The 27,993-nt window shown below is 45.6% G+C and overlaps 1 protein-coding gene across 10 annotated transcripts; it reads left to right on the forward strand.

The window, feature by feature from the left end:
• The first annotated feature begins 76 nt into the window (after positions 1–76).
• Positions 77–27,237, forward strand: SLC31A1 (solute carrier family 31 member 1). Of its 10 annotated transcripts, none has more exons than XM_075772528.1 (7): positions 111–157; positions 15,602–15,663; positions 19,481–19,647; positions 20,155–20,313; positions 22,609–22,681; positions 23,082–23,250; positions 23,920–27,237. In XM_075772528.1, exons 4-7 carry the CDS (start codon positions 20,200–20,202, stop codon positions 24,119–24,121), a joined length of 558 nt encoding a protein of 185 aa, XP_075628643.1. In that variant the 5' UTR covers positions 111–157; positions 15,602–15,663; positions 19,481–19,647; positions 20,155–20,199; the 3' UTR covers positions 24,122–27,237. The 10 variants fall into 10 exon arrangements, with proteins under 10 accessions (XP_075628642.1, XP_075628637.1, XP_075628643.1 ...); XM_075772529.1 differs by lacking the exon at positions 111–157 and adding an exon at positions 9,869–10,012; XM_075772522.1 differs by lacking the exon at positions 19,481–19,647 and having other exon boundaries at positions 98–157.
• The last annotated feature ends 756 nt before the right edge of the window (positions 27,238–27,993 follow it).

Below are 27,993 nucleotides of genomic sequence, written 5' to 3' on the forward strand. Positions count from 1 at the left end.
GACGGGGAAAGGCAACCGCGTTTTGGGGGGGGGGGGGGGGGAAGAGAAGGGCGGGACTTAGCGGACACGTCGGAGGGGGGCGTGGTTTATCGGATGGGGCGGGGCTTAGAGCGCGGGGTTTGACGGAGCGGAGGAGCGTTGTGGTGGCGGTCGCGTGGTGAGTGACGTGCTGGGGGTAGGATGGTCTCGCGCCCCCGTCGCCACCGTCGCCTGAGGGGTTCGGGACCGCCGATCCCCGGGCGCCCTTGTCCAAGGGCGCCCGGGGATCGGCGGTCCCGAACCCCTCAAGCGACGGTGGGGTCGCGGTCTTGTCAGCAGCGGGGTGACCGCGGGAGGTGCCTGAAGAAGGTCAGGCAACCCCAGGCCTGCCCGCGGCTTTAGGCGAACAGAAGGCCGCGACCTCAGCGGGGGGGGTCTTCGGGGGCGGAGTGAGGGTGAAGGCCTGAGGAAACTGGGTTCACCGGGGAGCGAGGAGAAGCTCCCGGTAGAACTATAGGACCTGGCAAGGTGACAGCTAGGTGCCCTGAGGCCTTGCTGTGGGTGCATCCAACCATTTTGTCCCAAAAGCTGACGGGGGGGGGGGGGGGGCTCGGTGACCGGCTTGTCTGCAGGGGATGGTTTGGCTTTGCCAAAGGGTTTTATCGATCCGCTGGTGCGGTTTGGCAAGGTGCCGGCAAATCTGGGGTACGCTCTCAGTATGGGAAGGTTAGGGACACATGGGTGCTGTTATGTGCCAGATTTAGTTCCTTCTAAATTACCGAGGGGCGACAACTTCTGTGCAATACACTTTCTTCTTAGCATCAGCATAGTTTCTTCGTTTTAAAAACACCTGAGCTGACCCTTTTTAAGCAATTTTTTACCTTTGCCTTGTAGCTTGAGAAACGTGCCTCTTTTGCTGGTGGGTTTTTTTTTTTCCCCTCTCTTGAAAAGCTGGTATCTCTAGGTGCTTTGTGAGACAAACTGCCTTGGCCTTAAATTCAGCACTTCAGAACCAGATGATGTTGACATGCGGCAAAATGGAATGCAAGGGAGAGCAAAATGGCAATAAGGGTTGAATAATTTCCTGGCTTTGGATATATTTCTGGCACTGATCCGGAATTTGTAACAATAGTTACTTTTAGGATGTTTGAGACCAAGCGTGAGGTTGCCAGGTCTGTTGTAGTGCAGCGTTTGCAGTAATTTGGGGGTTTATTGCAATGAGAGTGCAGCATGATTGGGATATCAGTGATTTCACTTCTAAATGGAAAAGATGAGGGGGAGTATTAAGTAGCTTTTTTATTGCAAAATGTGTGATTATTTTAGAATGAAACCTGCAAAGGGTCAAAAGCCTTGTTTCTGTTAAAAAACCCCCACCAATGTACGTGCACACACAATAGTTATACAATAATTTGATGTAAATTCCTAATGGGAGCAGATTGTTCTGTCCTGATAGGGCAGGTGGACATGAACTTCATACAGGAGCTGTGGTTCCTGTGTTCCTTAGATGAAGAGATAGTTTGTTGCTCTGCCTCCTTCCGTATTTCTGTCAAATTAGCACTCAAGATACATTTTTTTAAACAGTGAAGACCTATGTGGCTAAGTCCTGTGTTGCACTTGAATTTAGGGGGTTTTTAGGCTTTAGGACTGTACCCAACTTTTTCTAACCTGATGTGCTTTCCCACACTAGTATTCAGCGCTGGCAAGCCTTAATGTCAGTGAAGTGGGTAGGTAGCTGGTAGGAGTATGTACTGCAGCGCTACCACAAGCATCACATCCAACTCCTGTCTCAACCACTTCTCTCTTTGTTACTTTTAATTTATTTAAGCTTTGTTCATAGCCCGGTTCTGGATTTGAGTTTGCAGGGGGCTTGTGGCTCCACTTGAGTTCGGACTTAGACCAATTTTTCCTGTTTGTGCTCAAATTCCGAGATTCCAAATGCTTAATAGTATGGTATTCCATGCAAAGGTGGATTGAACTCTCTTCACAAGTATTTATTAAATTTACTTTTAATCCGTTTGATCTTATCTTGCCTCTGCTTGAGCCTGAGGTAAATAAAGCTTCTGCAGTATTTTTCATGAGTAACAATATGTGATCTTGTAGAGTGAGTTAGCATTCAATTTAATGGTCCCAATTCATATAATTTATGATGTAATACTTCCTGAGGCTTTCATCAAGCTTTAGGTTTTGCATTACTTTTTTGCCATCCTTCATTAAAAAAAGGGGGCACTGGAAATGATGTGTAAATATTGCTGTTTAAATGCACGTTGGCTTCATAACAGTGTGGATGCATTGGTGAAGCTGACTGTGACTGCCCTGCTTCACGATGCAAAATTAAAGTGACGCTTTTTGCTATGAACACAGAAAGTTTTGCAGTAAGCAGGATTTTTCTTCTTCCACTCCCTCCCTCCCACCAAAAAAAAAAAAAAAAAAAAGATATTTAAAAGACTAAAACTATCAGGAGTTGCAGGCTCCCACACAGCTTTGTATTGAGAACTGAGAAATTTTGCATGGCTGTTTTCTACCGAGATTTTGCTGCTTGTTAGAAGTTACAGAAAATTATTTTAATTTCATATCAGATTTCTAATCTAGAGCAGCTTTTTAACTAGGCTGAGAATTAGAATAATTTCTGCCAGTAGAGAGGAGGAATTAAATAAGCTTTCTGAGTCACTTTTGCATGTTTGATTTTTTTGTTGTAAAGGTACAGTCCCTGCCACTTACTTTGACTTGCAGTGGTGCAAAGACAAGAAGGTTTATGCTTTTTTGTTTGTTTTGTTTTCTTCCTTTTTGGAAGAGAGGTTTGGGGTTTTGTACCCCTTTACAGTGTAACTTCACGTTTTGGATTAGTGAGACGCTCTATCCCCGAACAAAAGCTTAATGCTTGAGAATACTGATCTTTAACAGTCTTCTAGTAGAAATAGATGAGAAGATCTACCATATTCACACGTGAGTTTTGAGTCGGGGCCCTAAGGACCTTCCTTTCAGCTGTCTTGTTTTCCAATCAGACATTAGGTCAGAAAGAAGACAGAACTTTTTGTTCTTTGAACTAAAATGCAGTATTTTCTCCTTCCCTTTTTGATTCCTGTATTTGCTATAAAGACCTCTCTCCCCAACAGGAAAATGTCATGCCTCTGCAGGGCTGCCTTCTCCACCTTTGCTCACCATGAAAGTTAGCAGTAATCTGCATCAGAATTTCGTGAAGTTGAGCTGAAGCAGACTGCCAGTGTGAACTTCTCCAAAAGCCTGCCAGGAAATTACTGGGAGCCTTGGCAATTTTTTCTTAGGGAAGGATGAAAAAGACTCAATCTGGTTTATGTTGCTTTTATCTGGGAAATCCAATCTTAGATAATCTACTGCATTGCCTTTTGTTTCAATCTAATTTTCTGGAAATGTTCCCAATCAAGTCACAGGGGACTTGAGACCAATGATTTTTTCATTAACCTTTTTTTCAGCTGAAAGCTGGAATCTGCTAATGCAGAGAATAATGGGACTAGTTATTGTAAACAAATTAAACTCCTATTTTTCTTCACTACAAATTAACTTTCTAAACCCTTTCATTTATTGGTCTTGGAAATAGACTTTTCCAGTTTAGAAGCCAACCTAGAAGCAGGAGGCCGTGATGAAATATCTCTTTTTTTTTTCCTTCCTTCTCTGTTTCCACAGTCTTTGATGTCATCTTCCCAACGTAGGCTTCATAACATGTCAGTTCTTCCCTCTGTCTCAGCAGTTCATACCTGCAAGGGTCCTTTCGATTTCTAGTGGCACTTGAGCACCTGTGATTGCTGGCTAGAACAATTGCTTGTGGGGAAAATATTTTAAAATTTTCTTTTTGCTCTTTCACTCTGCACCTATGTAATATTAGAAAATCCCACAGTAGTTGTTGTATTACAGATGTAAATGTCATTTATAATCTGTTTAAATAGTTGTACATGCGTATAATCTGTTCACTCTATTGTTTATCTAAATTAATGTAGCAGACCATGGTAGCTCTAGATCATGGGCCAAAATGTAAGTGATCGAGCATCTTATGTTCTCACCGGATGCTCAGCATATCCTGATACCAAGTCTGAGAAGCTGGGAGAAAACTAGGAAAAGAGTACGTGAACTAACAGCGAGTGCACCCAGTTCTCTCCTGAGACTTTGTGAGTGCTACTTCACTTTCACAAAGCCTTCTTTTCCCACATACACTCATTAGTTACCAAGGATTCAAATCTCATTCCTCTGATAAAGGTACGTGGGCTTGGAACATGAGCTTTGTCTGTTTAGCTGATCTTCTGGCTAACCAGGATAAGAGAAATCTTTTTTTTTTTTTTCTTTTTTTAGACACATAATATATTTCTTCTTGCGGGGAAGGAGTGTGTATGGTAAATACACTTCCAGGCTCTTTCTCACATTACAGATAATTTAATTGGACTTGGATCTGTAGGATTAAAAAGCCCTTTCAGGCCACCTCCAAGATGCTGCACTTCTGAGCTTACAAGCTATTGCCTGTTAGCCAACTGGCTAGCCTGCTCCTTTGTGAGCTTGGAAAAGCAGCAATTTGAAAGGTATATGGCTTCCACCTCCTGGTGGAGATGCTCGTCCCTGTGTCCCAACCTGCTCCTTGTCTGATTTCTTTCAAATGGTGAATGTACTGCGTATGGGAAAGTTGGAGCAGCTCTGTACTGTCCCGGTGCGGGCCGAGAGCCTGCCTCAGTGCGCTGCGCAGCTCAGCAGCTCCCTGCAGCTCCTGGCTGGGTTCCTCTGTACTGTGTCTGGACAGAGGCTGCACTGGGAGCCAGGGGTCCGATTAATGAGTTACTGCCTCAGTTAACTTTTCCTGCTCTGAAAGGTGTTGTACTAAAGAGACTTGACAATGTGTTGTCACAGCTGGACTGCATTTTCAAGCTTGCATCCTTTACTTGGGAAAGAAAAACACTAACAAACATGGAGCAGACTCAAAGCCAGTGCTCCCAGCAGGCAGGTGATCCCAGTTCATTCTCCTCCAGCCCTCGGGAAGTGACCGACTGCTGTCAGTGTAGCACTCCGTGGGATTGCAGCGAGATACTGTGCGCATTTCCGATATAGTAGTCAACCCTTGTACATCAAAGTGATCAGGGAAGTAGAAGTGCAGGCTCCTGAGGAACACACCCAGCCCTGGAATACTGTGGAAGTGAAATGCAACCCACAGCACTGGTCTGGCTTTCTCAGTTGCCTCTTTTATGGTCCCCTTCTTTGTCTGAGCTCCAGGTCTAATGGATTTGACAAGAAACTGAGTCATGATTTCTGGGTTCTCTGCCAGGAGAGTTTTACAGAAATCACGTTACCTTTGACTTTGGTACCCTTCATTAACTTGGATAAGATATTATCTCACAAGGACATACCGAACCTTAATGTTTAAGGCGGCGTCAGGTGAGAGGAAAATGTTACCAGGTACTGTCAAATCAAAGCCTAAACAATTTGAAAGATAGTTGGGAGTTTTACAGCTGCCCTCATGTTCCTGCTACAGGTTTAGTTGTACTTGTAAAGCCTCTTTTGTGCTGCTCTCTTCATACAGGGCATGAACACAGAGGAGTGTCCTTGGCTATAAGATGTCCTGCTATATGGATAGTAAAGCCTAATATGCTTTATTCTGACTGTTTTGCTGCTTTGGTAAGATGTAGGTTTTTTGGTAAAAAAACCTTTTGGCAGTAGCATGATTTTCCTTAATTTGCTGATTTCCTTAAGTGGAACCCTCCAGTACATCACAATAGCAGGACCATGTGCACTGCTTGCTAGTTGATCCCTTTTTGTGCAACTCTTGCTTTTGATCTTGCTTGAAACCACTGCCCCTACAAGAAGGGCACTTGTATTGCAGAGCACAGTACAGCTATACTTCTTGCTATACTTTTTCTCCTTTGTCACGTTTTGCTTCAGTAGTAATTGCTGGCGCCAGCTTTCCAGTCAGAGAGGTCAAAGAGCCAGCTACCCTGACAGGATTTGTCTTGTACACATTGTTGAAGAATTTCTGCACAATTTATTATATATCTGCCTAGTTATTTTTTACCACTCCCCCAAGCTCCTAAAAACTGGCCTACAGCTTTGAAAACATTGCATTTCTTCACTGTGGGGTAAATACTAAAGGAAACGAAGCTTGCTTTGTTACAATACTCAAAAGCGAGCAAAACACTTGATTTGAAGTATTTGAAATGCGATTTGCATAATGTCTTTGAAAGTCATCTCTGCAACACATTTAGCCTAAGGTCAGGGAGTTCTAAAATCTCTTTGCATTTTTGCAAAGATCTCATGAGGAAAACTCGGGAGTTACTTTTGCTGTTACGTGGATCTTTATATGAGCATCCCAGTCCTTGGGCTGGTCCTAACATGATTGGCTTTTGTGGTCAGTGAGCTGCATAGTCTGAGCAGTAAATATTTGTCTTGGGTCATATGAAATCTTTGGCTGTAACAATAGTGATTGTCAATATTTTGTGAGGGATGGTTTCACCCAGGGTAGAATGGAGCAGAAATCCCTGCTGCTTCAGCCCTTACCCCTGTTTTGCATAGCTAGGAGAAGCTGAATATAAATATTTCCTACTGACCATATTGCAAGTAACAGGTCTGGTTTGAAATAAGCTGGGCAATAAATAGGTTTAAAGCAGAGTAAAAGTGATCATAGCTAAATCTAAGCAGTAGTTAATGATTAGCCTTTGATATAGATAATGATATGCGTTCTGCTTGTCAGCATTACCTGGAAGTTTAGAAACTTTGATCCATCTCAGACTTGCAGCCTGTTTGGAGAAGGCTGCTCTCCTGGAGGCATTAGATGGAAAACCTGTCTCTGAAATAGTAAGTACTCAGCTTTTTTTTAGTTCTGAATCATTTCTGCTTTGGATTAACAGCTCTGCGGCAGGCCAAAGGTTTGAAAGCTAGATGAAAAAGGCAGTGTTTGAAGCTTTTTCTCAGAGTGGTTTATTGTCAGTCATAACTAAAATAAAAAATTGTTGATCGCTATTTGTTCTACCTTTCCATGCCCGAGACGTAGTCCTGTCAGAAGAGTGTCACGAGGCCAAGGTTCTTCCAAAGGCAAGTTCCTTCCCAGAGAATGGCTAGATTCAGTTGCCCTTTCCCTCTTCCTGATATCGCAGGAGATCTTCTACCTTGCTGAGCTGACAAAGAGTGAAGGTGTGGTTGTATTTTTGCATTTTCAAAAGTGAAAATGTAGAGGTGCTCTGTTCCGTGGACTAGGGCTATGAATTTGTTCTCCAAAATGTTACAAGTCTTTGCATTACTACCTGGAAGCTATTTATATGTCACATGTTCCATCCTCTTGCTGTTATCCGAGATCATGGAGCAAGACTAGGAAAGTGCCTATGGTGATGTATATTTTGGTCTTACCCGTCTGCCAAAACAGAGATCGACTTCCTGGGCTTAATTAAAAACACATTGGAATGGGTTGTGCTGATGATGACCTATGTTCTACCTTGCATTTTGCTCAGAAATGGCTTCAGGCTTCTCAAAACAACAGGTGTTTTGAACAATTGAAGCACAAAAGAGTTTGATTCTTGGCTGTGGTAGAACAAGCTTTTGTTTTGAGGGAGAGTCATATGTGGTGATGCAGAGTGAAATGAACACGCATGCACTTCCTTCCTGCAAGAAAGGAGAGTGTAAGTATTTTTCTAAAAGTCAGTGCCACGAACGATTGGGTCTTTCGTGAAAAGCCTGTGTTTAAAAGGTGACCCTGACACACCAGGGTAGGAGTTGGAAGTCCCAGCGTGTTCCCGTAGGAGCTGACATCAACAACGCATGGCTATTGCAGCAATGTCTGGCACGGACTGGAACGTGACAGCTCCAGGGAAGGTGAATGGTTGAGTGGCCACCTTAAAATGCTGCGTCTGCATGTGGACACTCATCTCAGGAGTAACTGTAGACAAACCACTACTTAAATATGAAAAGAAAGGAGTGGAATGTACTCCTGGGGTTGTTATTCAAGGAAGCTTTCACATGTGGTGGAAGCTAATGCACAATGAAGATGGTTCCCTGCGATGAGTGTGTGGTAGTACTGGAGATGGAAAAACGTGTATGAATTGCTTAAACCAGTATGTCTCATGTCATATGTGTGGAATGGATTCCTAAAATTTAATTAACAAGGAGTTCTGGAGGGTGGTTTTCTTCTTGTCCAGATTCTCAAAACATACCTGAAAGCCAGTGCAGAACTTATACAAATGTACTTAGCCTTTTCTGGGCTAAGGCTGGTTATGATGTTGACAAACCAATGGAGGGGAAAAACGAGCTTGTTCTCCGCATGTGCGGGTTTGTGTCGATGGCTAGGTTGTTTGCTGATCCGTTAACTTAAAACCGTCTTTATTACCCCTGCGCTGCGGTGCCTTGGGCGTTGCCCGAGCTCACTGGGGGGAAGATTTCTCTGCCAAAGGATTTGCAGGATGACATGTTCAAGAACAAGAGCTTTTTAGTTTGACTGCAGGATCTGGATCTCAGTCCATAAATGATGGCCTTGCCCTCCAGAGCACGCAGCAGCTCCTCACCATCTCTGCAAGAACTAAGTTCTTGACGTGTACAGGTTATCAAACCTCACGTGTGGTCGCAATGCTTGGGGGGTCATAGGGTGCTGACTAGGCGGCCTGCTTTAGCTGAGCCTGCTTGAGCAGAGAGGTCGGACTAGATGATCTCAGGAGATCTCCTAAACCTCAGTGGTTCTATGACTGAAAATTTTAACTGCAAGTCCTCCTGTGGTGGCTTTCGGAACAAGGGCAATTTAGGGTAAGATCTGGGAATCTTCTGTGAGTCTTCTGAACCATCTGTGTTGATGGACTTTAGGCTCCCTTTTATGAGGCCTGTAAGAAACCAATGCCATCCATTTTATTACCCTCAGCATTAGTTTTATCTACATGAGACACAGGTATTTATGATGTTGCTAGATAGCATCTGTAATCTTGCACCTGTATGAAAGGCCAGGTAGTGCACTTTTAGGGCACGTTGAGTCACATTGCATTTTTGCAGCTGAGGAAACTTTTGCTTGCTTGGGAATGCACTTGATGCCTCCTAGTTTCATTTTGTGTCTCCTGAGATTATTTTACAATCTTACAGGGCTTAAGGCTAGAAGGCACCATCTCAAATAAATCTGGTTGGAGCTCTTTATACTGTTTAGCCTGATGTCTGGCCTTCCTACTTAAGCAAACCATGTAACAATGGTTTATCAGATATTAACTTTTAAGTTGTACCTTGTCTTGCATCCTGACATATCTGGCATTCCTTGCAGATTGAATGCTTCGGCACATGGCCACTGCATGGTCACAGACAGTAACACAACTCCTTACCCTCTGGACAGAGACACCCTTCTTGTATGAGACAGGCTGGCTCCTTTTCATAAATACCAATGGTGCGGGTGGTGTGAACCTGCAGGAATCTGGATGCTGAATTAGTGAGCATGATGAAGAATCTTGTACACAAAAGGTTGTTTGGTTTTTTATTTTAAGTTTTTCCATCATTAAAAAAAAATAAAAATCTGTTGTAGGTAGAAGAATACATGCTAGAAGTTGTTCTCGATTAGGGTATATAAAATAGGAAGAGAAATTTGTCGCTAGGGCTGGGTTTTCTAAGGAAACAGTAGTTGTCTAATCTTGCAGGATACGTATCTTGCAAGATACAGTTCCAAATACTAATTTTTTTTAGATTAAAAAGTTTCTGAAGAGTATCGCAAGGCTCAGGACTCTGTCCTGCTTGTTCCTCAGCATACAGTGAGGCAGCAGGATGTTTCCTGCTCTCTGGCTGTATGGATCACATCTCCCTGGCCACCATTCCTGCGCTTGGTTGTGTAACATCTCTGCAGAAATCGCCACCGAGGATAAGGAAGTATCTACTTATTCAAGAAGTTACGTAATCTTGGAAAGTGGCAGTACTCAGTCACGTGGCACTTTTTTTTGTCTCTTCCCCGCTGCTCTCCCGGTTCTCTCCATCGGTGAGAAGGAGCGTTAGGTGGCTTTCTTCAGCTGACAAGTGATCGCCAAGCTCTTTTTAGCAAGAGGGTCCTTCGGTGATCTCTGGCCAACAGTCGTGCAGGGTAAGCAAGCTGCGCCGAGCTGTTCTGGCATCCCAGCGCGGCCTGTTAAGGTGCTGGGATTTAAGCCATTCTGCCTTATATCTGCTTAAACACAGCATGGTCCCTGGAGGGAAGAGGAAGCCTTCAGGTTTCTCCTCCCTGGATGCTGAATACTGGGTATTTTGTGACATGGGTATGCATTACTGTGTTACTGTTACATCCCCACGATGATCTGAGGAAGAGAGATGAAGCCGTGATAAAGTGGCCTGCCAGACTGCAGTCCCGGAGTAATTGCTTCAGAAGTCTTTGATGTGCACAGGGAGTGCTGAAGAAGTTCTTCTGTTGATGCCTCCTGGGAATTGCCTTTGATGGAAACTTGTTAGTACTAGCTCTGAATTCACGCTGGCGTTGGCTATAAGGAATTTTGGTGTCTGACATGCTTTTGTGGGAGCCCTTTAGCCTGGAGTTTTTATAAAGAAATTGTAACGTAGTATCCTCTGTCAGTTTTGGTATCTGTAATGCCATGCTTTTCTCTCCAGGTGAGTGCTTGAGTCAGCGTTGGTATGGCATCGTCTCTGCTTTGGAGGCTGTGGGACTGGCATTTGCTTCTCAGGTCTTGCATGTGCTGAGGTGCCTCGATTCTGCTGCTCTCCAGAAACTTCTGTGCTCTTGGGTGTCAGAAAAGGGGGACAACTGCCTCATCCGGCGAGACGGAAAGGGGAACAATAAACAGTGCAGTGCACAGGCTAGTGGTGGAAGAAACAGAGAAATGAAAACAGGGAAGGGGGAAATACTACACAGGTACAGAACAGAACAGAAGAAATTGTGCTCGTGATGGGCTTGAGCATGGCAAGTCGCTCCTTCCGAGCGCACAAGTCACAGGCCTGCTGCAGAAGTGATCTGCTGTGGCTTTGGTATCCCGTACGACACTTGCATGTCCTTGTTTTTTGTGCCCAGCGAGAAGAGCTGGCTGGAGGTGGGTGCTATTGGAGCTGGAGCAGTAACGGGGAAAAAGGGGAATGTTTTGTGACACTCAGAGATGAACAGGCAAAGTTTGAACTACTGAAGAGATCCTAATCACCTTTTAATTGGTACCACCTTTGTCACCATCTGAGTTCACTGTCTGCTGATGTATCATCTCGCCTTTCTGAATACCGACTCTAATGTTCACTGACATTTGTTAGCAGTAAAAAAACCCAACTTGCGGTGGACATGTCTGTTCCTGGTCTTCTGCTTCTGGTCAGTGGGTGTGCGGCTCTGGGCCGAGTGAGCTGTGCTTTGTTCCCTGAACTGCACTTTTGATTTGCTAAGCTTATAATAGTCCCTCCGGCTGGGTTGTCAAAGATGGCCAAGGGCGGAATATGCTCAGATCCTTTGAAAGTGTTCCACTGGGGACTTCAGGTTCATTTGGGCTCACTCAGGTTGAAAGTACTCGTGCTTTATCAGGATGGTAGCAGGTTATTGCTAGTGTAGTAGAGTACTCTAGTTCACATCATTTCTGACATCTGTTTCTCCAGAACTTGTTTGCAGTGTTCTGCCTGGCTGTCCTTTGTGTGGATAAGAGCCATGCACACTAACTGTCCTCAGCCTCATGACACCCTTCAGCATCTGTCCATCACCCAGAAATATCTCCCTTGGGCCACACTTCTCTGACAGATGTGTGCTCAGCAGCGTCTGCAAAACAGACGAGCACTAGGCTGCATTTTGCAAGCCTGTACGTACCCTGTGGTGTTCCCAGGAGCTGCCAGATCCACTTCCAGTGTCATTCCTAGTATCGTGCCCTTCCTACCGTTTTGCATTGGTCAGGGCAAGGACTGTGTTATATTTGCAACGGCATTAAAATGATCTACTAAGATGTACCCACTGCTGTATTCTGAGCCCAAAAGCCTGTTGTGCACCTTCAAAAATGTTTTCACTTTTAGCACTGTATAGGGGACAGGAAGAAGCAGCTTGTTGCTGCTGTGCTGAGGAGATGGTGTTATCCTCTCATGTCCTGCCAGGAGGGAGGCAGCCTGGAGAGCGTGTGTAGGTGTTAACCCCAAGATTTGGCCCAACAGTTGGAGGCATGGATCGCTCTCTGAGATTGCAATTCTTCTTTCAAAGGAAAACTTAATGTTCACTCATCTGTGCGGGAATGTGTGCAGAATTCTCTTGAAGATGAGGGGAGTTTCTGCCAATTCCCATGCTGATTTAGTGCCCCCCCCCCCCCATTGCTGACCTAGAATTTGTGAGAAAAAGAGCCAAATGGAGGAACGATGGCATTGGTTCTGTCACCCCTTGCTAAAGGTCAATGTAGTCATTGTGGAAGTAATCTTACCTGCCCTACTGAGGCAAGGACTGAGAGGTGCCAGCACAAGCGCAGTTGTCGTAGCTTGATGGAGTTTGGGACCGTTTGTGAGACAGGAGATAACACTCTTGGATGTCAGTGCAGAGCTTTGTGTGTGTTCCAGGTGCTTGAACTTGGGTGTGTCAGACTTCCCTAGCAGAAATGAGGTTACAGCCAGGAAAACATCGGCAAGGACTCCTCACTTTTGCTATGCTTCTCAGGAGTATCCTTCATTTACTGATTTTCCATCTCCTGTAGTTTTGGTATGGCTGAGCAAAAAGCTTATCCAGAGGAGTCTGTTGCTCAGCCTGCCTAACTCATGATTTTCTCCATCTGTACACATCTCTCGCCAGCATTTCTCAGCTGTTCCTCCGATGTTATCAGTCTTACAGTCTTAGGTTTTCTACTCGCAGGATTGTTTTCTGCTGCCTTTCACTTCATTGGGCCTGTTAGTAATGACATGGGCTGGCATGATGCTCCGCTTCATGAAGTTCAGTGCATTGTCCTGTAAAGAACAGTGTGTCCTTTGTTGTTTTTTTTTTTTCCTTGTTCAAAGATTTAGAGATTTCCTGAGGAGTCTACAGAAGCTGGAAGATTAAGAATGACCTTCCCGTTCTAGGGAAGCAGATCAAGCAGGGTCTCTAACAGAAGGTAACCAGACAAGTTTGCTATGAAAATAAACTCCATCAAAGGGACGTGATGGTAGCCATGCTGAGAGGAAGAGCTCTTACCCCTCCTCTAGTGATGGGGATTGTGTTCAGTGAACGCGACCAGCTTTGCCTTAGTTGTATAGCTGAGGGTTGCTTTGGTTCAAAGCAAAGGACAGGACCTCAAGGCTTGAACCAATGCTGATACTTTATCAACTTCTTTGAATCTTCATTTTAATTAAAAGTTGATTAATGTATATAACGTTGCCAAGCTGCCAAATAGTGTTATACAACTCCAGGAAGCCTGTGTGAGCCAGCATCTCAACTGACATCCATAGTCTGACATCTGAACTTTTTTTTTTTTTTTTTTTTGTGATCCGTGAGTGCTACACGATAGGCACGTGTGGAGGGTGCAGCCTTTCTCTTAGGGACAGAGCAGCCCTATAATGAGAGGGACAAACGTGTGTTGGTACAAGTGTGGAATGTGGGAAAGAAACACAAGGATTTGATAAGAATAAAATAAGTAAACTGTGGCAGCCAGGAGCCCTGAAGGGTAGAGGACTGCAGCTCAGATAAGTGTGGGAAACCAGCAAAATTATTCTACTTGGCAGGGCTCCGATGTGATCTTTGCAAAGACCTGCAGAGCCCCCATGAGTTCCCCCAGGCACCGAGGAAGGGGCATGTACTCACAAAGCGTGATTATTGGCCCCAACCATGTGATCTGGCTGTGCTGCAGAGAACCCGAGCTCAACTCTGGCTTAATCCTTCACCTCCAAACCTCCCTGTGTGGGTGGCACGAGGCTTTGCTCCACTCTCTCCCCATATCCTGCCTGTAGGGTTTGTCAGGGTTGCCTTAAGACAGGGTCTATCTCAGCCTGGGCGAATTCCATCAGTCGTGGGCATGGCTCGTGAACAACTGAGCATTTTTGATACGTCATGTTCTCTACCGTCACGTTCAGCATCCGCGGCTGTGCTGTAATGAGATCCCCGATGGAGGTGATGACAGAGGATCAGTTCTGCGTGGCTTTCTCCCCCCATGAAAAACTTAACAGGCCTGTAGGTTATTTTTAAAAGCCCGTTATTCTGCTTGTATTGTGTATGATAGCTGCGGAAGAGCTGGTCTCTACATGCTACCAGCTTGGCTGTGTCTCCCTTCTGACGTCCCTGCTGGCTGCTTCCATCTCCGCACGTCACAGTCTGCCCAGACATCATCCCCTTTCAAAGCCGAACACAAGATGTTGTCTGTGGCCCTGCTCAGCTCTTTTTTTGCCCATCGTTCTCCACTCCCTGCGCTCCACCCTCTGGCATCTCAAGCTGGACATCCTCCAGAGTACCTGGCTTCTTCCTTCAAAAGCTTCTGAAAGCCATCTGTATAAATAGCTCAGCTGTATCCCTTCTGCTTACAGGTGGCCAGAGAGAATGTGCCCTCTGTCACACAGTGGGTTTTTCTGCTTGGCTCCACTGATCTGGCCTGAATCGATTTGCAAGCTTCCCTGGTCACGGACAAAACCCAGGAAACACAAACTAATGCAGCCTGACAACCTAACCCTCAAAATGCATTGGAGCTCCTCTCCTGAGCTGTTCCCTTCTCTTTCTGCCTCTTTATGTGAACCCCTTCTAGTGTGTGGAGCTTTTAGGAAACCTTGAACTTCTGGTAAAGGCTTTTGGTTGGGACTCTAAGGTGGTGACTCAGTACCAGGACAAGCCACACAGTTCTGCTGTGACCTTGCAAACATGCCTTAAATTCTTAATATAGCACTAAGAGTTCCTTCTTCAGGAGTTGCACAAGAGAAAAACAGAAGTGTGCAATTAAGAGGTGTGTGGGTCAACTGTACCGGGTGCTGGGCACGCCACAGTCCCTCTTTGTGTGTCTGAGTCCTAGCCTGGGTTGCTGAAGCTGCTCAGGAGAGCTCCAAGGGGAATTTTGGCCTTGGAGAACCACAGCATGTGTCTATTAAAACACATTATATTACGTTACTGAAGCACGATCTGTTTGTTCTCCGTATCTTTTAAGTGTGCCTATATAGCTCGACGCAGTTGGGCTCTGGCTGCCATTGCTGGATGCTCCTGTGGTATGAACAGGTAGAATTGGTCTGTCGCTCAGCTGTGCCTTTAAGCAGCTCTGGAGTTAAGCCTGGGATCCTGGAGGAGTCACAGCAAATCCACCCATTTGGAAAGGAAGCAGTTAAAGTTGCCCAGTTTGCCAGGAAATTGAATAAACTAGAAGCAGTGCTTAAGTCTCAGACCATTCAGTGGAGACCACGGTTAGAGCCAGTGAACAGTGCTGTAGTGTCTGCAGACTCCCTGCTTCCCCTCCCACCTCCATTCGCAGAACTTTAAAAAACGAAAAAAGGATTGGGCTTGAGACCACGAGCTCAGAGCCAGTGGAGCTCAAATAGTCGGCCAGCTGGAGCTGTAAGTAGAGCACTGATAACTTTTGGTTGCCTTTTCCATTTCTTGTGTTTTATATGTAGCATTCCTTTGTGTCATGCAGGACTGAGGCGTACGTGATATGCAAGTAAGAGATCTTTGCCTTTCCAACTTGCTATTTTCAGTCTTTTCCCCTTGGATTTCTCTCAGGAGCTTTCATTTTAATTCCTAGTAAAACTTACCAGATCTTTTTCACTTCTTGTTCAGGAGAAAAGAGGGACCCGCTGACCCTGTTCTTGCTACCAGAAGCGTTGGTGGAGAGACCCCAGGTAAGAACCACTCCAGCTGTGTTCAGACAGAATTCTGGAGCCTTTTGTGCAGGAGCCAGCCCCGCGGCACGGCTGGCCTGCTTGCTGCCGCTGCGCGCCGGGCCACTGCAGCCAGCACCGTCTCTGTTAAACAAGTAACTAGCGTAAAGGAGACTGAAGAGGTGTTTTTTAAGGCTCCGGTCCTTTTGGGCAGAGCCAGTGGAATTAGTTTTATTTCTTGCTTTTTTAAAACTGGCATGGGAAAGATGAGGCACTGTTTTGAAGGGAGGAGTTTGCTGCTTTAATGGGCATTGATTTAAGACTCCGTTGTTAATTTCTGATTTGGAAAGTGGCTTCATTCCTTTTGAATGTGGCTCTGAGGAAGCTCTGTTCACACACTGTGTTTCAAACTGAGCTGACTTGTAAAGTACTTTCTGGGAGCTTGGCATAATCTGTCCTGTTTGTGCATGTCCTGTGTTTCTGCATTAAAAGGTGTATCTCCCTTGGGTGTCTGGGAGGCTGTTTGCCACAGGAGAAACTCTGTGATTTACTGTGGAGTGGCAGGATTCTGGATTAACTGTTTCCAGGGCGGAAGCGATAGATTGGGAAACAAACTGCTGCGGAGTTATGTGTAACAGCAGTTGTCCTATGGCAGAGAGCTGCTTGAGAAAACTGCTTTGTGTTTGGCATCTCACGAGGTCCAGCTTGTTTACTCGTTGTTTCTGTTGTGCGCTGGCATAAGGTACCTGTCTTTCCTCCCCTTCTCTGTGCCCTGGAGTCGTGAACGTGGCTTCCTTGTACGCGTGAGATGAGGCAGCACTGGTTAAATGTTGTTGGAGGGTGAAAGTAAGTCCTGATGCTGAACTCGAGCTAACAGTTTGTTATTGCCAGATCCTGCTCCTGGCTGCACCTCTCCCTGACCCAGCTTGGCTTGCTGACTGCCAAGGTGGCATTGCAATGGAGGGATAGAATCCTCTGTCTAAACAGAGCCTGCCTGTGTGCTGAGGTTGGTCCTGCTCCAGGATGATGGCTTAAAGTAAGAGAAGTCCTGTGTGTAGCTCTGAGTCTTGCTGTTTTCCTTAACAATTTGAGGGGTCGTGAAATGGAGGCTGAGGCTCCACTGACCTGGGATGATGGCACCAGGAGGGAAAGAACAAGCCCTGGAGAGAATTTCCTCATTCCTCTCTCCTGTCCCACCCTGTTTGTTTTCTTATGTGGTAGGCTGCTGCAGAGTACAAAAAAATCCTTCTGTGTGGGCATCCCTGGTAACAGTGCAGCATCGAGGCAGGTGCACCGTGAGGTCCGTGCCCTTCAGGTGTGCAAATGCTCTGCAATACCTGAGCCTGCTGAAGCCGAGGTGTGTTCCAGCTCTCCTCTCCATTGCGTGCTCAGGAATCCACTCCCATGCCTCTCTCTCTCTCTGTGCAAACATGTGGAGCAGGCAGCAGTTGAGAGATCAAGTCAGCCATTCAGACAAAAATACCCGCTGCTGAAGTGCTGGGTTTGTACAAGGCTAAACCTATCTAAAGAATTTGCGATAATAGAAACTTAGGCGTGTGGATTTTTTCCTCCAGGTATGGAGTCAGACTTGTTAAAAACAGCACCCTTCTGCTTGTGATACCACAGCTCCATGGCAGTCAGCTTATCTCTTAAGACTCTGTGCAAGCAAACCAGAGATGTGGAACTCAAAGTATTACACAGCCATTAACCTGTTGCTGCTGCTGCCCTAGATATTGTTGTTTACCCCAGGGCACAGGTAGAGACCTCCGAAGTTGTAACTCAGAGACTGATTGTACTGGACTGTTCCACTGGAAGTGATTTATTTTTAAACAGAGATTCTTCCACGTGTTGGTAACCTTGAGTAACACAAAAGACAGCTGAAGTGGCTCAGTCTAGGTTATTTCTTCTTATGCTACTTAATATACCATCCTTTTCAGCATCTCATAAAGTGCCTTTCTGTGTTGGGTAACTGCAGCAGGGGGTTGGATTAGGCGTTGGAGCACTAGTAGAGCCGGGTGGGAAGCAGCTACACTGGTGAGCAGCAAGCATGCTCTTTGCAACCCATACCAAGACCCTGCCCATCCACATGCAGCCACTTGTGAGTACTTGACCTTGTTGTTTGTTAATGCACTGTAAATATGTAGAAAACACAACCCCTATTTCTCCCTTTCTGAAGAGCAGTGATGGTAAATTAGTGAGAAGTTAGACACAACCCAGCCACGAAGGGAGTTTTTAACCTGGTAAACAGCCAGGGCTTCTGTGGAGCATACTGGAATCTCCAGAGTTTGGCGGAAGCACGCAATCCTCAAATGACTAATTGAATTGGACAGTAGTCACTAGCGAGAATGTTGCATCCAAAGAAAAGCAACGTACCAACTCTCAGTCAACTGAGTGAAGAAGAGGGAGGAGATGAGATTTTGGCTGGGGGAGAGGGGAGGTTCTTATGTTGCTTCTTTCCTCTTGCAGCACACTTGACTTTGATCCCATGGTGTAAAGCACTTTGGCCGCTCCTCCTTCCCTGCTGCAAAAGACGATCTGAAGTTCGTGTGTCTTGGCAGAGGATTCCTTTCCCAAGTGTTTTTATTTTGGGACTTCAGTTCTAGCGCTTGAACATTTAGTCTCTGAAACAGTATAATCTTAAAAGCTATGCTATAAGAAAATCACACCGTTTGTTCTGCAGGTGTCCATTGGTAATGCTTTCCTGTGTCAGGTGAGCTGCTTCTTGCATTAGTTTCTCTCTTTTTTTCTTCACCGTGGACATTTTTCTGAGCTGTTTTTCTGGTCTTAATATTTAAGCACGAATCAGGGGCAAAGTGAGCTAAAAATACTAGCAGAAATATGGATGGGAAATACATTCTGCTTTTAGCCAGTGCCATTAGGTTATATTACAAGTTAACTTTCCAGGGGAGTTACTGTGAAATTGTCTACTGCAATAAGAGATTGGCTGCAAACTTCATCTGCACAAAGATGCAGAAAATGCCTTTGCCGTGTGTTGCTGGTGTAGCTTATACCAGCTGACTTGGGCGCATTAACTAATGTCAGCGTTCGCAAGGAGTGTTAATTCCTTCTCTTGAGTTCTTCCCCAGTACCACTGGCTGTCCTTCTTATCATCCCCAAATTTTTAACTTCTCTCATTACTCTGTTTAATTTAACTCCAAAGCCTTTCGAGATCCCCCCCATCACTGATGACACTGGCAGTCGTGTCCTGGGCCACCGGTGATTCCTGCATGGCTGTGTTGTAAGGTCACTGTCACAAACCGAACCAGCTCCGCCATCAGCCGGTTGCCATTTGGGGTTTTGTTTGCTAGTGCTGCTTTCAGTTTAGAAGTTTCTAGAGTTTCATTTCCCCTATCCAGTCTAAATACATTCATACCTATCTCTTCAAACACCATACTGTATTTTAGCTTAAGAAGCTCTTTTTTCACAGTTGTGATCACTCCTGATGATTTATCTGGAAGGAAGTGTATCTGCTCTCATTTTTATTTTTTTTAAATTTTAATTTGATAAAGTGTCTGGTTTTTGTTTTACTTGAGCACTGGACTAGACTGGGACGGTACTTGGTATGCCACACAGCGGTGTCGGTATTTACTCATCTTCAGTGGTGTCTCACCTGGGCTGTGCTAGGGTTCCTTTGCCTGGCTCCGTCACGCTGACGGATGCTCTTGTTTCAGGACTGACTGGTATTCCCAGGTTATTTTCTCTCCTGTTGCCGTTTCACCTGGTGACTTTTCATTTCACACCAAACTGTCCCAGGTTCCATCCCAAGTTGTGCTGGGGTGCAGAGTGTAGGAGCCATGTCCACGTCTAAGCACGAGGTGTATTTTTATTTTTAACGTAGTGTGTCCAGACATACCTGATTTGCAGTAACCAGATTAGAGATTTGGACCAGCAGCCTCTTGAGTGTTTCTCTCATGGTGTATAATGTGATTAGAGGGGAAGATGTGACAATGTAAAGCTCATGGAAATGAAATTGGATTGCCTGTGGCTATTGGAGACCTTTGCCTGGTAATAGGTCTTGTACCACCTAACATAATTTCTTTGTTAAACATGTTCCCAATAAAATGCATAACTGTCAATTAAGAGAAATATTGTAATCTGATCCTTTAGTATATGCAATTTAAAATGGGGCTTGAGATATTTTTGCCTCTTGCATGACTGCAATTGAGAAGAGACTTGCCTTTTTTCCTGTTACAGATAAGAAATGTTCCTTTATGCTGAGCAGTTGTCCCCATGTGCCACCTCAATCACATTAGGCTGCCTTTCTGGCAAGAATGTTTGGGATGGTGCAGCAATACGATGATGTAAAGCTCAGAGGGACACACCTCCCTTAAATTGTCCTGGTCGCTTTGCTGCGCGTTCTCTGTAGGCAGAGTGCGGGACCATGAGGGTGCTCCAGAGGTTTATCCAGAGGCAGTAGTTCTCAGTGGCTTAGAGTATTTTCTCTTGCAGTAGCAGTAGAGAAACCATCTTCTCTTTAGAAAAGCGCTTTTTGTTTTTGTTTTTGTTTTTCAGGGTCCCACTTTTCTACGTGCCTTTTTGAATACCTCTGTTGTAAAGATGTCTCATGATCACCACATGAACAGCTCCACATTGCCAACCACGCATCCTCCTGAACATGTCCACTCAACAGCAGCCCCAGGACATGATCATGGATCTGGAATGATGATGATGGTAAGTGGAAAAGTCATAATTAACCAGAGAATTTTTCCTTGTCTGTGGTTCAGAGTAACTTGTCATCTTACAGAGAATAGGAAATTAAACTTGGAAGGCATGAATCAATCCAGTTAAAACACAGACCCCATTGTGGCTCCTCTGGGGTGAAGGAGTAGTGTGAGGTGATATGCATCACGAAATGTATTTTAGGGCTGGAGATCCTTTGGCAAAATGGTCTTGTCTTGCAAAAACCTTTCTAGCAGCCAGCCTGGTGTCTTTAGCCAGCTAAAGGCAGAAATGCAAAGTAGGCATTTTCCTGCAAGAAATGGATGGAGTTCTCCAGAACTGTTAGTGTTGGCAAAAGCCTTACCCAGCATTGAGAGGATTGCGCGTTATTATGATGGATTGTACTGACCTGCAGGCGACCAGCCTCTGTGCGCTTTTCCTCCTGGACTTTAAGTACGCGCTCAGTTTGGGGGGCCAAGTGTTACCAGGGCTCTTTGACATTGGCATTAAGGCTGTGTTGGTCCTGAATCCTGCTGCTCAGCTAACTCTGATTTAAACGAGTTCAGACTTGTGCACGCTGGCATCACCGAACCTTTGCAGAGATCCTGGCCAGAGTTTCCATGGAGATGACTGTAGGATCTGTGCCATTGTGTGTACCCAGTTCTAGGGACTTTTTCAACTTTTTCTCCCTTTTCTAAGTACTTTTGGAGTGAGTTTCAGATTTTTTAAACATGACTCGTTATGGTTAAACTTTGAAAGGAAGGGAGAGCATGCCTTTCCATTTGAAATGAGAATATACTCAGGAGTATATTTTGCAAGCCTTCAGTTGAAATTTGCCTGCCAGCCATGTGCCCCGAAGAAGGAATCAAGAATCACTGCTTCACTTACATTGCAAACAGTACCATAGCAGGAGAAAGGACTAGAACAGCCTTCCCCTTTGCGAATGTGGCCAAGTACAAAGCCCAGTAGTGCTGGTGGAACCTGCAGTCCAGCTTTGTCACTGATGTCCTTGTGAAGCTCTTCATAAAATCTAACAGTGAAGTACTGGCATTCTTCGATCGGTTCCGTTCCGTATAAGTGCCATTTCTTTACAAGTGTCAGGTGCTCTTATCTTCAGTGGATAGTTACAGGACCCTGCCTTACCTTGCAACTGAAAACTGTGATTAATTGCACAAGATTTTGAATTAACATTGCACATAAAACTGTCGGGGAAGGAGGTACAGCATCTTAGATAGTAGAGTGAACACATTTCGATGGGTGTATATTCCCATTCCTCACTTGCACCAAGTAACAGGCTCTGTTTCAGCTGTGGTTTATGGAACTAGGCTGTAACACTCTGGGTTGTGGGAGTTTTGCTTTAAAGGTAAAGATATTAAATTCATTAAAGAAATGGATGTACTCTCTGAAAGTGGCTTTATAGTGATTTCTGCTCTGGGGGTAATGAATGTCTGCTCATTCTTATGGATGCTGAAATTAATCATAATTCTGATTTTCAGCAAATACCCTTAATTAAGCAATGAGGGGAGTTCAAAGAGAAATTCCTCTAGCTTAGTGAGTACTTTACTTGTGAAAACACTCTATGCAGCTATAGTCATGACACGCTAAACTGCAATGTATTTACCTGGATAGGAAGATTATATGAACTCCAGCTGGCCAGGGGATCATCGATGTCTCCCCTTCCCACAGTATTCAGGTTCAGGAGCCCTTATTTTCACCCAGGGGAAGCTGTGATCCTGCTTTATATATAATACTCCTTATTGTACCTGTATTTGGGCCTCTATTTCCCATAGGATATTAGGAGGTTCTGTTAGGGAGATAATGGTCTGCTGGCACGGTGCAGGGTGCCACCAGACGATTCAGCTCTTCAAGCCGTTATCTGTGTGAGCTCGTATCAGATCAAGGTGGGGAGAAGAACGTGCCCATGAGTAGTCATGGGGAGGCAGGGATGAGCTCCACCGAGACATCCCCAATCCCTGACTACTTCTGATGCTGAGGAGAAAAGGAGCTCCAAAAGCAAGGAGAAGGGACTTTTCTGTAGCAGGTACTGTGAAGGACAGCGCCTTCTGCCCAGGGGCACTGCCTAAAAGAGCTACCCACTAGGATTGGAACCTGGAGTATCGTTAGCCATGTCTCACTTGGGTGCGTTACGCTAGATTTACTGACGAGTTTCTTCAAGTCTATCTGGTCACTAACTGAAGTGATCTGAGTTCTTGTCATAATACAAAAATCTTTGCTAAATCTTGTTTTGAGCTCTGTCTCTGCATGAGCCATTCCAGCTTATCTTGATGTTCTTTCTGGTTTGGGCAGGCAATGACTTTCCACTTCAGCTATGAGAATGTGCCATTGCTGTTTTCTGGACTTACAATCAATACTCCTGGAGGTGAGTAAAACCGTCTTGTCCAATCCAAACAAAAACTTTGCAACTGATGAATATTTGAGGAATTACCTTGCTATTTATCCCAAAAATATGCAGGCACGCTGCATCGAGTCTGGTTTAAATGGCATCTGTGGGGTGAAAGAAAAAAGAAGATGTTTGTCTAGTTTGAGAATTTGACTGGTCTTACTAGCAAAAGTGATTGCTGGTTTCACTTCATGGGCAAAATTCCAATTAGCGTATGGATTAAACTCACATTTACCATCTGTACGTGCGTGCACGCAGTGCCCAGTCATAGCCTGTGCAGTGTGACCGTGGTTGTTGAATCATACGGTGCATCTTCTGATGTATTTTGAAGCAAATACCTTTTGTCGCACAGATACGTTAATGTTTCCTCTTTTGTCAGAAATGGCTGGTGCTTTTGTGGCTGTCTTCTTCCTGGCCATGTTTTATGAAGGCCTTAAGATTGCCCGAGAGTGTCTGCTCCGTAAATCCCAAGTCAGCATTCGCTACAACTCCATGCCAGTGCCAGGTCCCAACGGCACTATCTTGATGGAGACACACAAAACTGTTGGGTAAGAATTTCACTTCGTTCTAAGATAAGTTTTTTCAGCAGCTGACAAAGGTGAAAACTGGGACAGAAAAAATTTTATGCAGCCAGTATTACTCTCTGCAAAGTATATTGACTCCAGACTGGGATACTGCTTGACGCTGGAGGACACTGCGCTTGAGTCACTTGGCCACCCTTTAGGATGGGGGACAAAAGGAGGAAAGATAAGCAGGGAGTCAGATAAGCTTGTTTTATTTCCAAAGCAGTAACAAACACATTTGGGGAGTTCCCAGGAACAGAATTTGGGTGTTATAGCCAGCAACCCTGACAGAAAATATTTAGGATCCTTCTGTTGGTAGATGGTCAAAGCCTCTACTCAGAAAAGAAGCCATCCTGCTTATTGAATGTGGGGGTAAAATAAGCTCATAGAAGTCTCTTCCTCAGCTAAAAGTTTTGTCCTCCCAGCAAGTGCCATGCTTTCTTTGGTATCAGTCAGCTATGTGGGGAAAACCACTGTTAAAAGTGACAGATGCATGCAGAAGCCTATGTCCAGCCTGCTTTGTTATCTTCTCTGCCATTTCATGCCCACTGTGGCAGCTTGCCAGCCTAAGAGCTCTGTTTTCTCTTTGGGGATGTGCATTTTCCCATCTGTGTCTCACAGACACTGACTGTTCTTTGGGTTTTGTCTTCCCAGACAGCAGATGCTGAGCTTCCCTCACCTCCTGCAGACTGTACTGCACATCATTCAAGTCGTGGTCAGTTACTTCCTCATGCTGATCTTCATGACGTACAACGGATACCTCTGCATAGCTGTGGCAGCAGGGGCAGGGACAGGCTATTTCTTCTTCAGCTGGAAAAAGGCAGTTGTTGTGGATATCACGGAGCACTGCCATTAACACTGGGTGCCGCCCAGAAGCCTCTCCACCCCAATGCTCTCTTGAAGTGCAGCCATCACGAGGACTGGATCATTCCTAAGCTGAAAGAGAAACAATAGAAAGAAAATCAACTGGAGTTCACCACGAGTTCCTAGCTGGGGTGTAGGGATGTGAGGAGCTGGGGTACGCAGCTCCTCCTTGCTGCAGGCTGGCAGCAGGATTGACTGTTGAGGGTCCTGTGGTAGCCGTTCTTGGCTAGGATTTGCTTTATTCTTAGATTATGCCGTGATTGAAATTAGTTGGCTGACAGAAATGTAGAAATTATTCTTTAAAAAAAAGTATTTTATTTTTAAATTGTAAATGCTCTTCGTGAGGGTTTTATGAACAGTAGGTAAAGATCGAAGTTGCCAATGAAGCCTACATATGCGAATGGCTATTTTAATTCTACTTTTTTTTTTTTCAATACCTACATAATGCAGGGGAGGAGATCTCCCTGGCATTGTGGCTTTTGGGGCCAATGATGCCTTCTGTTGCAGAAGGACTCAGCCTCTGAGGAAGACTTGGTGCTGCGCATGGGACACACTCAGCTGTGTCCTGCCAAGGGAGTACTTTGACAGAAGTATGTGACCCAGGTGCTTCAGGACCCGTCAGAGTAGGATGAGTGGTGTTAATTGTCTGATGCACCCAGCAGCTTTACTCAGCTTCAAGTGAGAACAGTTGGGTTTGGCTGCTTTCACTTCCCAATCATGGAAAGAAACGGAGTAGATGCAGGACAACGATTGCGTATTCACAGGGCAAAAAGATTTAAAATCAACCATTGAACCCGTATTTACTTCATGCTGAATTGCACCTGGATGGATCTAGAGCTAGACTTTTGGTTTACTAAAACTAGTTCTGTAAATGAAGTGAGAGCTAAATAATGATTTCATGACACTAAAACTTAAAATGTCTGAAGAGGGTGTTCCTTGATTGAGATGAAGGAAATAAAACAACCATGTTCCTGTAAAGGAGAGATTTGGGGAAGAGAAGAAATAAAAGATAGGACTACAGCGGCCTTCAATCTCTTCTCAGGTGAAATTTGGAGCCGTGTGGGCTGATTAAAAAGTATTCCTGACCCAAAATACTCCTTTGTCCTAACAATCATGCTGTGACTGTGTTAGCTTGGAGGTGCACGAGTTATCCGTGCCAGTCGGGGACAAGTGGTGTAGCGTAGTAAAGAACTTCCCGTTCAGTGCAGTGAGCTCTACACATTTCACGGGCAAGACGGGCAGAGGCACAGGCAAAACCAGCTTGCGGCATGCCCGATGGACATCGTGTTTTCATTGGGCAGTGCAAAGACAGACTAAAAGGAGATGAGTTAAAAGCAGGATTAGGTTCCTAAAGAGCTGCTTTCTGTAGCATCAAATTTGTATCTGAGTGAGAGAGGCAAAGTTATTTTCATGGAAAAATTCTAGCCACCTCCCGATGAGAGAAAAGAAAAGCTCTTCCCCAGTCTGGTCTGCGAAGGGAGTTGTGTCTGGAACAGACTGCAGGACATACTGATGCCCTCTCTGCATCTGTCACAACGGTCAAAATCTTGCGTGCCCTCTAAGCAATCATGCCTCTGTGAGAGCGGAAAACAGACCCTTCCCATCCCTGTGTGAGGGGTGAAGAAATCATAGTGTTTGTCAGAGAAAACTGAAGCAGTGAAGTGCTGGAGATGGTTGTGTATGTTTTGAAAGCTTTACACTGCAGGGGCTCGATTCCTGAAGGAGTTCAGAGCCAACGTTGCCAACACCTCTCTGATCCGTTTCCCTTGAACGAGACGGAGTTGTTGCCGCTACAGGGCCGTCTGATTATAGGGTGTAGTCATGAGTGGCTTTGCGTGATGACACTAGTCACTTCATATACCTCTTGCGGTGTCTTTCTCTAAAATAGAACCTCTGCTTGGCCTGATCCTCTTGCTGTCACCTTTTAACCACCTTTCCTTGTAATCAAGTGACCAGACTTGAATTCTCTGATTCAGGTGATCAGAGATGGATGACTTGGAGATTAGGCAATAGCTGTGGCTTTTACAATATAAATTTGGTTCTCGTTAGCTTTTCTGCCTCATTCTATGTGTAGCATCTGTGCCCTTGAAATTGTTTCTCCCCTGAGGAGGAGTACTTCTGTCTTGAAGGAGTTCTCTCTTGCCCACGCTCTCACAGGAGGGCACACCGCTTTCTCCAGTGTGCAGAGAGGGAAGTGTGGTTGCTTGGGGAGCAGAAACCTGGGCAGAAATACCCCAAGTGTCCAGCAAGCACCCCAGCTACCTCCCAGCAGCCTGGAAGAATGATGGCTTCAGCATCAGGCAGCACCCGAGTTAGAAACGGGAGCCCAGGCTGGGCTCTGGGGAGAGGTGCGCAAGGGAAGGTGGTTAAGGCGAGGGGATGGAGGGCGGTGTCCTCTCTGCTGCGGAGCTCGCCGATACAGAACTGAAAGGGATGTCGCTCATGTCTCCCTGCCAGCTCTGCCCGTGCTTGCTTTTGGTTCCATCTTGACAATCCAGAGAAGCCACCTACCTCCCTGCGTCCCAGCCTGCCCCTGGTCCACCACTTGCCACCGGCTGCTGTGTTCTTGGCCCAGGTTGCCATTTGCTTTGCCAGAGGCTGAGCAAAGCCTGGCCTCCCTACTCATGACTTGTGACTTGCTTTGGTGCAGTCCCAGCCTTTCTGCTGGCTGTAGTTAAAGCTGTCCTGGTAACGCTAAACTCGCATGAAGTAGTTTTGGAGGGAGGTGAGGACTTACTATGAGACTTGAGTAAATTAAATTAATATGTCACCACACGTGTAGCATGCTTGGAATGTGATGTCCTGTATCTGTCTCTGTACCCTGATGTTTGGTCTCCACACGCTGTGCCTTTGGATTATCATCTTGGAAGAAGTGCATGAAGTATCCGGGCTGTGTTCATCAGCTGGCTTTTGTTGGTTTTCTTTGAGTGCCTTTTCAGTTCTTCTGAAGCCAGTCCCACCAAATCCAGCAGGATTTCTAGTTTTGTTTACAGTGGACTGTCATTTTTGTTTTTACTATTGCTCTTTGTGGAGGTAACTTGTCTAATGTTACTGTGAATATCAAGAATCTCCTGTATATAATTAACCAATAAAATAGATTGCATTTTACTGCAGTGGATGTGTGTTTTGGAAACAATCCTCAACACGGAGACCGCAGCTAACGCGGAGGCTGGTGGCTGTTACTGCAACATTCAGAAAGTGACTCGGAGGGTAAGCACCCGCTTTTATTAGCAAGAGGCCCCACAGCCTGGCAGCTCCAGTCTGGCCCTGGAGCCACGACCCATCTGTGCCTCTTCCGACGGCGGAGCAAGCCGCCGGGGCCAAGCATCCATCTTCAGGTGGTTGGGGACGGGAGCGAGCAGCAGCGGCCGCCAGCCCTGGAGCTGCTGGAGGGGGAACGCGGGAAGTCACCGATGCACAAGGAGCTATTTGTTTCGGTTTTTCTTCCCCTGTGCGACCCAAGGATGTCTGGAACCTGCCGAGATGTTTCCCTGTTGGACTGGGGGCATGCTGGGAATGCCTGAATAACAGAGCAATCCCTGGCAGTTTTATGCGGCTGGAAAGCAGCTCTGCTCCAGGCCAGGCTGTGGCCCTCTCCAGTTTGAAAAGTTTCAAGTTCCGTACATTTCCCCAGCCTCACCTGAAATTTGATGCACTTACAGCATATGAAGCCTGAATTTAACAAGTCTGGTTTGGAGCATTGCTGGAGGCACTGAAGAACTGTAAGTGATGGCTGTGCTGGTAGGGAACAGTCCCAGCCGGGAGCAGGGGAAGCCCCCGTTCCACCTCCGAGATCCCTGCGGGTGTCCTGGCGCAGGCCCCGCGGCTGCTGGTGCCCCGCTCTGCCCCCTGCCCCAGCCTGCA

The sequence above is a fragment of the Balearica regulorum genome, chromosome 20 (assembly GCF_011004875.1).
Source record: "Balearica regulorum gibbericeps isolate bBalReg1 chromosome 20, bBalReg1.pri, whole genome shotgun sequence".
Taxonomy (NCBI): Eukaryota; Metazoa; Chordata; class Aves; order Gruiformes; family Gruidae; genus Balearica; species Balearica regulorum.

Coding starts and splice junctions, on each gene's coding strand:
- SLC31A1 (XM_075772521.1), top strand. CDS start 17,690: ATGCTCTTTGCAACCCATACCAAGACCCTGCCCATCCACATGCAGCCA. Junction 20,314..22,608: donor GATCTGGAATGATGATGATG/GTAAGTGGAAAA, acceptor TGGTTTGGGCAG/GCAATGACTTTCCACTTCAG. Junction 22,682..23,081: donor TACAATCAATACTCCTGGAG/GTGAGTAAAACC, acceptor CTCTTTTGTCAG/AAATGGCTGGTGCTTTTGTG.